This window comes from Periophthalmus magnuspinnatus, chromosome 4 (assembly GCF_009829125.3).
Source record: "Periophthalmus magnuspinnatus isolate fPerMag1 chromosome 4, fPerMag1.2.pri, whole genome shotgun sequence".
NCBI lineage: Eukaryota > Metazoa > Chordata > Actinopteri > Gobiiformes > Gobiidae > Periophthalmus > Periophthalmus magnuspinnatus.
Genome location: NC_047129.1, coordinates 14,246,986 through 14,258,283, shown reverse-complemented (window position 1 = coordinate 14,258,283; position 11,298 = coordinate 14,246,986). Strand labels below are relative to the sequence as shown.

The 11,298-nt window shown below is 39.7% G+C and overlaps 2 protein-coding genes across 2 annotated transcripts in view; both read left to right on the top strand.

The window, feature by feature from the left end:
* Nucleotides 1-1,568: 1,568 nt before the first annotated feature.
* On the top strand, nucleotides 1,569-7,687 carry ppp1r2 (protein phosphatase 1, regulatory (inhibitor) subunit 2). The gene is made up of 6 exons (XM_033964788.2): nucleotides 1,569-1,944; nucleotides 3,381-3,488; nucleotides 3,801-3,884; nucleotides 4,317-4,417; nucleotides 5,398-5,619; nucleotides 6,482-7,687. The coding sequence occupies exons 1-6, from the start codon at nucleotides 1,814-1,816 to the stop codon at nucleotides 6,499-6,501; spliced, it is 666 nt and encodes a 221-aa protein (XP_033820679.1). The 5' UTR covers nucleotides 1,569-1,813; the 3' UTR covers nucleotides 6,502-7,687.
* Nucleotides 7,688-8,783: 1,096 nt separating this feature from the next.
* The window catches only part of LOC117370123 (arf-GAP with coiled-coil, ANK repeat and PH domain-containing protein 2-like), a 32,494-nt gene continuing 29,979 nt past the window's right edge, over nucleotides 8,784-11,298 (top strand). The window contains exon 1 of the mRNA XM_033965490.2: nucleotides 8,784-9,182. Coding sequence (XP_033821381.1) covers nucleotides 9,130-9,182 — 53 coding nt within the window. The 5' untranslated portion in view covers nucleotides 8,784-9,129. The remainder of the gene's footprint in view (nucleotides 9,183-11,298) is intronic.

Below are 11,298 nucleotides of genomic sequence, written 5' to 3'. Positions count from 1 at the left end.
TTACAGTTTCAGTGTAGGTTGCCCCTCCCTTCAAATAGATATAAGGCAGTGTCCACCAGCAATCTGACCAGATTGGATGAGCAGCAAAACGTCTTCACTCCTACAACTTTTTGTCCAGTTGACAGATTTAACTTTGGCTTTTACTAAGACAGAAAGAAGAGCCAGAACCACACAATATCAGATGCCGTAACATGCCCTGAACAAGAAGAGAGCTTGCACTTCAAGGTACATAGAGGAGCAGGTGAGCATATAGGAACCTCAGTACAAGATCAGGTGTGTAAAAGTTCTAAGGTGCATACAGAGGAACAGTTCCACTCCAGAGAAACAGTGGAGTGCCCTGTCCATATAGGTGCAGCATTGGATTTGGTCATTACATTGGTCTGTCTGGAGTGCTTTTGCAAATTGCCATTTAACATGGACTGTGGATACTACTAGGTTAACTTGGCCAACAAGTTGTGGCCAGATATTTAATTGTGTATACTGTAAAGATTAAACAATGGATAGATGCATGTCAAGTTAGTAAGCAGATGCACTCTGTTGATTAATGACTAAAGATACAGAGACGTAGAAGGTCCTCAGGAGTGGCCCCCTCACTCCATAAGACTGCAGTCTAATCAGAAGCCTGGTTTGGACCTTCTTGTATACTGGTGCATCTGTGTTGTGAGTACAGTCCAGTCTATTTATGTGATCACAAAGGTACCTGTATTACACTTGAGAGTGTTTACTGGTGAGGGCAAGGGCAGTAGAATGGCATCTGCAGAGGTTCACCTCCTTTTTCCCGCATTGATGAGCATGTGGTGCTGCTGACACAAAGTCCTGCATTGGCCGATGCTGAAAGTGAAGAGGAAAAATGTGAGGACTGCAGGTCAGGAGCTCAATAATCCAGGGCTCACAAACTGGGGCCGGTTTGTGAGATAGTCACAGTCCACAACAGTGGTGAAGGTGCTGGAGAAATGAAAGAACAGAATTCTCCAACCAGATAGCGATGTAACAGGGAAGTGACGTGTCCTTGTCTAGTGTTCATGCTGGTACATAAACTGCAGAAGATCCACTGCTAAGCTCACTGTAGAGCGGAAGTGTCCCAGGACCAGCCTCTCAGGCAGGTCCTAGGCCAAATTTCTGTTGACACCGAATTTGGGTGCTCATGGCAAGAGCCTGAGAAAGGACAGAGGGCCCAAAATGTATTGATAAAAGTGAACCAAGAGTGAGACAGTGTGCTGGAGTCTTCTTAACCTTTCAGTCAATGGCTCGGGGCAAGAAGCCTCACAGGGAGGGAGGTCCTCTAATATAAATGAATAAGAAAAGGGGCCAATTCTGGGCCCCTAAGGTCTTCAAGGAGATAACTCCACACAGTTCATCCGTACAGGATTTAAAAAGCCTGGAACTTGTCCAGCTCCCTTTCTAGTCCTAATCCTAACAATGAATAAATTCAAGTTAGAAGCTAAATACCATGATCTGCAAAATTCCAGGCAAAAAAATAATAACTACCAGAAAGGTGCTAGTGCAAGTTCATCTTTAAGTCGCAGTAACTAGAGCACGTTTAAATACCCTTTCGCGATAACTCTAGTGCCTCCTGGTGGCTGAAATTGACACTGTTCTGTTTGGGCTAAGGCTTACACGCACACTATGGGAATGATACAGCTGAACTGCTGGAGCGCGTAAACGCAGGCTTTCTCTTCAGACGATTTACTCCATGTCCTAGTTATGAGGGTTTGCCTTTTACCGTAAACTCGTTTTTGTAACTGAGGGGCAGTAAATACACACGGAGAGTTGGGAAGGCGGTCAGCTTGACAACACGGTTCAGCGTGTGGGAATGGCAGCTCCACGGCCGATAAAAGGTATCCTAAAAAACAAAAACACCGGGACCAACGTCCAGACGTTGTCCACTGACGCTCCAGGAGACGTCGACGAACAAGTACCTGGACTCACCGAGGATGATCAGCAGTAAGTGCGGAGTGAACCTTTGGTGAAGTTAGAGGCAGGTGATGGCTAGCTAAGCACTTGTTAGCCTACGAAGTGTCATCCATTTAGCATCATGGAGTTTAGCGCTCACAGCTAGGCTAGCGTAGCCTCTATCAGGAACTTTCTAGCTCGCACCCTGTTATGATTCTGCCATAGATTTCCATAATTGGCCATGTTACAGTACCACAACATCAAATGGCTCTTTATTACCGCTTTTGATTACTTGTAGTCATATATGTGTGAATAGCTATTGCTAGCTGTCTGCTTTCATCACCATACCAACCATCTAAAGTGGTTAAATGTCTTTTACTGTAATTGATCATAGCTACAGCTATAGCCTATCCTGCACAATAAACAGGTTGTTCCATCTTCAATTACTTCTGGTCTGTTGTAATCTTCATGTAAGAAGTACTGTTTAAACGGGGTACTTGTTACGACAAAAGTAACAAAAAATGTAGTTGTAGAAACATTGTGCAGCGCACGCCATAGTTGGTGGTGGCAAGCTGCTTCTGTAACCAGACAGAAGTGAGGCTGCCACTCGGTGGCATCTAACCCTACAACCTCCACAGATAACTCATACACCTCATTCGTAGGCAAGGCGAGTGTTGTGAAGTGTTTTTCCCAAGGACACAACAATAGTATGATCGGAGCTGGAATCAAACCGCCAACTACGTTGATGGGTGAATGCTTAACCCATGAGCCACTCCTGCCCCAAATAATAGCTCATGTGTAATTCATGAATGCTGCCATGAAACCAAATCTCTCATTCATTGTGAAGCGCGTACTTTGATTATGGTTTGAGTTGGTCTTCTCGCTTCCCTTTGACCACTTTACCTGATATCATGACTCCACTCTCAAAGACGACTCACTCTGTTTAATGAGTTCTCCTGATGTGTCTATTGCCAGCTGTTGGCCACTTTAGAGACACTCGTCACATAACGGATCCACTTTCTATATTTAGTATGTGTCCGAAGACGCTGCTGTCCAAAGACGGGCCAGTCAGGTGGATCAGCACACAGAAAAGTATTCCACTTTTTATTTGTGGTTTAAGATGGTGGGCTAAAATGAATTGATGCAGGGGTAAGAGGATAAGGTGTTATGCAACCCGATTCAACTAATATAGTGTGTGTCTGAAACTAAGTCTGTATTAAAGGAGTATTACTGTTACTTTCAGGGTAGCTTGGGTGAAAAACAATTGCAATTGTTATGAAGCTTTCTATAATTTTTTGCCAGTTTTACTAGAAACTAGGTCATACACAGTCTGAATTTAAACATGGAAATGCCGTGTCTGATTTGACCTGCAGTTATTAACCTGCCTTTTTCTGAGCTGTCTCCAATTAACTTCTTCAACGTCTTGGCAATATGTGACAGTAGCCATCTGACTAATTTGATTGATTGATTTGATTTTCTTTTTACAGAAAAAAATCTACAAAATGGGATGAGATGAACATACTAGCCACATATCATCCAGCAGACAAAGACTATGGCCTGATGAAAATTGATGAACCAAGCACTCCCTATAACAGGTATATACAATAAGTGTACCTTAAGTATAACCTTTTATTTGCTTTATGTATACACAGTAGATAAATGCTTTGGACCATTCCCACAAGCCAGTGTTGAGCTCTGACTCTGAGACATGTTACTGGGATGTCTCAGGAAGTTAGTTATTCAATAATATACAATACTGCGTGGAAGGTCACCCTTTACAAATAATTTCTTTGGCTTTATGGCTGTCTGCTTTGTTATGCCCTCACCATTTATCCCTCTCCCTGTAACTTATGACATTCAAATATTACATAATTAAAATGTCAAATGTATCTCTTTTTTTTTTCTAGAATGGTTGGGGATGATGATGATGAAGGGGTGCTAAGTGATTCAGACGGTCAAAGCGCCCTCACAGCGGATGACCTTGCTTCAAAGTAAGCTACATTTACCAAAGATGACATGTCTAAAAGATTTTTATTCTCAAAATATGGACAATTCTCAAAATGTTTTTAATTCTTAAAATGTGATGAAAGCTGATGTCACTGTTGGATGTAACTAATAACTCATGACTAATATTATGCTATATACTGGACACTATGCTTTAGGCTGCAGAGTGGATTTGCCCAGACAGAAAGATTGTTGTACACTTTTAAGTCATAAGTATTGTAACTTACTCCCTAAATGCACTGCTGCCTTTAACAATGGTTGGCCGCATAATGTTGGAAGACTTGTATGAATAGGCTAAAAGGAAACTTGGATTCTGTCTGGCCTTTGTTGCTATTGTTCTAGAGGGCTTGAGTTGGAGCTCTACTTAACATTTTTCACAGTATGCCATTAATACTCCTTTTAATCTGAATTAATTTTAGACTGATTGCTGCTGAAGGTTCTGAGCCCAGGTTCATGAAGGAGGAAGAGGAGGAGGAGAGCAGTGAAGAAGAGGAAGAAGAACTGACCCCTGAAGAACAAGGTACATTTTGGGAATCTGATCCAGTCATTGTATGGTTATTCAAGTAGGTTTATTTGTTTATTATTAGGCAAGGCAAGTTTATTTGTGTAGCACAATTCGTAAACAAAGTAATTCAAAGTGCTTTACAGAATAAGAAAGACATTAAAATCACACAAATCAAAACAGAAATAATTACAAATAATCATTAACATTAAAAGAGAAGAGTGCAGAATAAAAATCTTTCAGTCATATGCACAGCTAAACAGAACTGTTTTGAGCCTGGATTTAAACATTGTCAACATAGAGGCCTGTCTCACATCTTCAGGAAGATTGCTCCAGGCTTTAGTTGCATAAAACTGAAACGCTGATTCCCCATGTTTAGTATTTCTCTATGTTTCTGTGGGCCAAAGACTATGACTTCAGTCTTGTCTGAGTTTAGCTGGAGAAAGTTGTTTTTCATCCACACACTGATCTGTTGGATGCAGTGGCAGAGTGAATCCACTGGTCCATATTCACCTGCTGCAGTGAGACATAGATCTGAGCGTCATCTCTACAGTTGTGGTAGGACATATTGCTGTGTATTAACTGGCTCAATGGCAGCATATAGAGATTGAACAGCAGGCGTCCCAGGAGGCATCCCAGGATTTAACCCTGGCACACCCCACAGGTCAGGGACATTTTATCTGAGACACATTATTAGATTTATTACATTGGCTATTCATTTTATAACAACTCATGAAGCTCATCTGAGTAACTGATTTGCTCACTATCAGATCTAAGAAGAAAAAAGAAAAATAAATGGAAAAAGTGTGTCCATACTTTTGACTGGTAGTGTGTATTCATTTTCATTCTTATTTTTGAAAACTATGAATGAACGCATATGGAATGTAGCAAACAAAAAATAATAAAATAGATGGTAAACGTAAAGACATTAAAATACATTAAATGATACGGTGTGTCCAAATTTGTGACTCCTATTGTACATTTTGTACTCTTTGTAGCAAAAAAGAAACAGTTTCAGATGATGAGGAAGATGCACTACAATGAGGGACTTAACATCAAACTGGCCCGTCAGCTCATCGCCAGTGAACTTGAAGAAGATGATGATGATGATGATGATGATGATGATGATGATGAAGATGAGGAGATGAGAGATGATACAGAGGAGGCTCGAGAGGATGCAGAGGAAACAGAGGAGATCAGTGTTGACCCTCCTCAGGAAGGTAAATAGTGCTGGCTGTGGCCTCTTGAATAATGTGTATTCCAGTCTAGTTGGGGACACACTAGAGGGTTTCAAAATCTTCTACGATATTTAAGACATGACAGAAAATGTATAGACCACAGACATAACTATTATTCATCTCACACTTCTAAAGTTAAGCGCTGAGATTGCATACATTTCTATGAATGGCCCCTGCAGAACTGCTGTGTGACATGTTCATCTGACAAGGCAAATTGGATCAACTTAGTATCAGCGACAATCTCCTCTTGTGTCTGTCTGTGCAGCTGAGCCTCGGCCTGTCTGTGTGTCATTCTAAAAGCTTTTTCTCCTCCACCACCAGCACTTGCAGTCGTGGCTGAACACACCCGACTGTAAAAGACCACCGGATATGGGGGAAGCGAGCATGCGCATGTGTTTTCACAGGGTTCTGTCTGCTTGAATTGCGTTGTCATAGAAATAAGTTCAGCGATCAGCTGATGGAGTCTCATGTGACTCATGGTGCATGTTTGACATGAATGATGGGTGGCGTATGTGAACAAGGCTGGCCCTAAAGTAAACAGAAGCAAATCTAGAGCGCACTGGGGTCGGTCCACAGACCGCACAGGCTAATTCTGAAAGATACCTAAGAAGGACAGCAACACCACACACATTGGTTTTAGGAAAGATTTGCTGCATACCGAGGACCCATGATAGAATGGTATATTTATCCTGCTGTGTGAGCTGGAGTTACAGGCATTGTAGCAAATCAGGCTTTAATTTTATCTAAATATACTCCAATGTGTCCTCGGTCTAGATGACTCATTGTAACATTCATTAGTTTCCCTTTTTTAAATCCATGTGTTTTTTTCTTTGATGTTTTTTAGTTGAATCTCTGGACTCATAAGTGAGGCTTTTGACCGTTTGCCCAGTGTTTCAACTCCAAATCCAGTCGAGACGGACAATGCTTCTACCTAAACCACCCATCTATCAATGGAAAACCGTTTTCAAATTTGTGCAATGCAAGATTTCAAATCACAGGCTTCACATTTCCCGAGTCACTAAATATCAAGGTGAACATGGGCTTTTACCCCTTAAGCCAAGACTCTCCTTCTCTATCCTCTACAGTGGAGCTACAGTCATGAATGCACTCACCTAAAGGAAGGAGCAACACTTTAAAGCTTTTAGACTCTCGGATGTGGACAGTGTGCAGGAGTCAATTCTTCAAAAGCCTACTTTGAAATCCGGGGAAACTCCACTGCCTCGTTAAGGCCTTTTCTGAAAATACTACACTGGCTTTCTGTATAGATAGTAATTTTGATTTTGATTTTGAACCTTGTTTTTCTGCCTTCTCCATTGTACCTCTTGACCTTAATTTAGTCTGTCCTGTGCCATCAATTAATTTCGTCTGAGTCTGTTGTTAAGACAGTAAAAGTATGTTATATTTTTAGTTTTTTTTTTCTCAAACTAAAATAACAGTTATGGATTATAAATGCCCCAGTTTATAATAACATGCATATCTCAATTTCTGACAAACCTCATTTGTATTTCCAGATGGTAATAAAAATGTGTTGAAACCATTAAGATTAATATTGATAAAGCATGTGCTACTGATTTGAGGCCTTTGTTGAAATACAGAACAATTTTACAGGCACATAAAACACACCAATGCTTTTTTGAAATAATTACTCTTGAGTTAATGTAAAACTGCCAATATTTTTTGTTCCTCATTGTTCTACTTTTTATATTTCTTTTTGATTCTAGTCTTGCATGAAACAGCTTGAAAATTTTACATTTTTAGCTACTGATAAGAAGGCGCAGCATGACGTTATTGTTTGCAAACCAAACTGCTGACTAAAGGTTACAAGGCCAGGTTAATATGAAAAGTTGGCTATTAACATGTCTTAGTTAAAAAAAATGTGCTTCAGTTAGGTTCTATTGTTATATAATTATTTACAGACTTATTGTTTTGTTTGAGTAATTACATTCGCTTTCTTTTTTCCATTTTGCTCTGGTTGGCTGTTAGTCTCGTTTTAGGGACAACAAACAACAGCAGGGGTTTTCTATATACGCTCTCTATGACCCCATTATTATTTTTAAAAAAACCAAACTAGCCCAAACAATTAACTTGACTGAAGGCAGGCAGAGTATACAGTCTTTTCCAATGATCAAATGTTTATTTGATTCCATTCCAAAGCTAATTAAAACACTGTGTAATGTATTGATAAATGTGAATTCTGAGTTGACGCTTTTGAGATTTTATCCCAAACAACTGATGTTATTACCACCCTTTTGGATATCCAAACGTGCCTCTTATCTTTTAGAAACCCTGTGTAAAGATAAGATTCATGTTACTCTCCGTTTTCTTAAAATACTCTTCGCTTTTTAATTTTCAATATTGAAGACTGTTTAGCAGTCAAATCTGCACTCACTGGCACTGTGGATCACATTTTTTTTAGCATGTTTCAAATATTTGAAGTGTGTTTTCCTTCCCTCATTAATTAAAAAACTAAGATTATTTAAATCAGCTGCTCCTTTGTTTTGCCTTTTTTAAGCACAATTGTAATAAATACCACTAGATGGCGTTCGAACATTTCATTTAACTAAATTATGTAGGCAGAGTACTAATAGGATCAAAGAGGAGTAGACATGTCTTAGTTTGTGGATTATCCTACATATAAGCGAAGATTGCATTTTATTAATGTGTATGGACATAGACTAAGTTAAGATGCCCTTGAAGCACTATGGTTTATTAAGTTTATAAGGTTTTATACAAAGAGCATGAACAGAGCAGAGATTCGAGTAAACTAAAGAGACTATAGTCTCTGTGAGGTAAATGTATGTGGTAGTAGAAGCACCCATTATCTCCATGCGGATCATTCAGTCAAAGATCATCGGACGTATGCCAAAATCCCAACTCGTCTCACATCCACAGCGAGCGCCAGGATCAGGAAGCGCCTGTCAACCAATACAAAGATTGTTTACTAAACAAGCTAACCACTCAACTGTAGAAACCTCCCAGTATATTTTCGATTTTCAAATACACATATTTATTTTACCTTCGTATTTATTAAGTTACGAAACTGTTTGACTAATTAATTAGATGGGTAAAGGTCAGAGTCATTTAGAAAAAACTTGCGCGTTTCATTGTGGGCTTGTTCGTTTAACATAGACGCATAGACGATCTTTGTCTGTGGTTGTAGTAACCATCTGCGTTGAGAAAGCTTCTTTTCTACTGTGGCTGCTATGACCTAGCCACCGGACGACGCTTTCTGTTTTCGGGACTGACCACCGCGTCCGTGATTGCTTTAGTGTCTTTGGTGCTCGTGAAGAAAGCATAGCCCATTATATGGTCGCATTCCTACGTTTTTTTCTCAGTAGACGCTGGCCTCTGGGGCTAGCTGGCTACAGGGCAGTGACAGAGAGGGGCCAGCTGGTTGGATAGAGGTACAGTAACGCTAGCAAACAAGCTAATTAGCCTGGATTAGTGTGAATCAAAGACAGCGCAAGTCTGCGCTCCTTCTTTTGCGCCAAAATGAAAATAATGGTGGATTTTGAGGAGTGCCTGAAGGACTCGCCCCGGTTCAGGTGAGTAATCCCAGACGGACTTTGTCCCATTTTCCACACGCATTTATTGCCAAGAAAAGTATCCAGCCAGGCTGCGGGGGAGTTCCTAGCTTGGTTGTCTTCTATTTTGGTATCTAGAAAGCTGGGGCCATTCGGAGAGGACTCTGCCCTGAAAGAATGAGACCAACGCATGAGCAATGGCCACTAATTCAGATGATTGTCGTTACTGTGTGCTAATAATAATAATAATAATGCAGTCAGAGGTTATATTACTGGTACTGACAGGCTTTGGCAAAATGGGGAAAAAAGCCTTAAAATTGAAATTCAAGACACGAGTCAAGAGGTGTTCTGTAGATTGACTGTCCTCATAATAACAGTATGTAGACATGTAATCTCAAATTCCTCGGTCTGTCAGGCCTTTCAAGCTTTTTTTTTTTTTTGCTTTTAGACGGTCCAAGATCATGTGGTTTAGGCCTAATTTATTTGAAGAGCTTCATTTGCAGCATCATCTCTTATTTTTACTCTTGGACCTTTAGGGTGTTTCAAGTTGGGTGTTTGTTTTCAACTTCCTCCTCTCTTGCTTCTCCTTTTCCCGAAGATATGAGAAAGCACCTCCCTCCCTTTCCCTGTGCAGCTGGTCCCAGAGCTCCAGTAACATCCTCTTCTACGAAACCAGGACAGCTTAGAAAGTTAATCACAGACTGAGGAATTGGAGAATTAATTATATTCAGAGCATTTCCTTCATGATCACAGTCTGTTCATTAGGCCTGTCACGATTTGGGATATATTGCTGAAGTAAATATAGACTATAAACAATAATACACAATAACCCAAGAGCAGATTTGTACCACAAAAAATATTCTAAATCTACAGTATTGTTTAAAAGAAAAAAATAGCTGCAATAAATAAGTAAATAGCAGAATGAAACACATAAATGCAGTTTCTATCTATAATGACTCTACAGCAACATATAACCAAAAAAAACCCAAAAAGTTCCCAGTAGTGCAAAAAAAAAGTTTATATTCATGTGTTTCAGCATCCTGTTATCAGCAATATTTTGAGAAATTAGATATTTTGTTGCTTCGTAATGCTTTAAGAAGAGTCATAACTTCCTAAATCATTCTGAAAGAGACGACCTGGCAATTTTTATTAATGCTAGCATTTTTAGCATTATTCACAAGTCAATCTCAAAATCTCTATAGCTTATGACCCATATGTTGTCCCTGCTTTACTGGAGTTGTTTTGGTGATGCCTGTTTTGTGTTTTATGGATCATGAGAGCTCTAGGCTGTGAAGTGCAATTGGATTGATATGGATTTAAAGCTGCAGAGCCAGACCCATTTTATTTTTTATACTAATAATCATTGTATCCCCAATGTATAAGCCATATGTTTTTAATGTGTTAGTTTGTGTTAGATTATGACCAAATCTGTCCACTGATCTATCTCTAAAAATGTTTGTATTCAGCATTTGAACCATTACAGTCATTTTCTGTAGGTCACACTGGGTCGCACTGATCATTGATATTCGTGGCACTGATTTTTCACCGCGTTATGTTTGACCAAGGAAAATAACTAGAGAGAATGAGAATGCATTAAAAAACAGAATACGTGTAATAGTACAGAGCTCCGTCTGGACATCTGGTTCCACTTTGGTGTTTTGCTTTTAACTTTGTGCCAGAGAATATGGAGCCCCCAAATGTGGACAGGGTTGTTTTCAAGTGGTAATTTGGCACACCCCACTTTTTTCCCTCTCATCCTCATTTGCGTTAGTAGTCTGTCTTTAGTCTTAGTAAAGCTGAGACATGCATGCTGCACAAATATGTATTTTTGGCAGTAACCCTTTCCACTTGAGAATAGGAATTAGGCTCAAGAGCTTTTCTGGCTTTTTGTCATCTGTAGAGACAATTCTCGTCACCACATACATGAGCTGAGCATGTCTTGTGTAAACCACGATCGGCTATATTATTATAGTGTTGTTGTAATGATCACAAAGCTTTTGTTGTAATTACGGGTGTTGAAAGTTCAGGGCAAATTCTTTTGTTTTCTAGGTCAAAGATTAAATCTGATGCTAAATACTTGGGATGCATGATCACAGCTGGATGTATGTAGCATGTCATTTTAGATTTATGCAATTAG

What these genes read in the sequence shown, in the direction of transcription:
- ppp1r2 (XM_033964788.2), top strand. Translation starts at nt 1,814, where the DNA reads ATGGCAGCTCCACGGCCGATAAAAGGTATCCTAAAAAACAAAAACACC. An exon ending in CTCACCGAGGATGATCAGCA is followed by an intron (nt 1,945 to 3,380) that starts GTAAGTGCGGAG and finishes TTCTTTTTACAG; the next exon opens with AAAAAAATCTACAAAATGGG. An exon ending in CCAAGCACTCCCTATAACAG is followed by an intron (nt 3,489 to 3,800) that starts GTATATACAATA and finishes TTTTTTTTCTAG; the next exon opens with AATGGTTGGGGATGATGATG.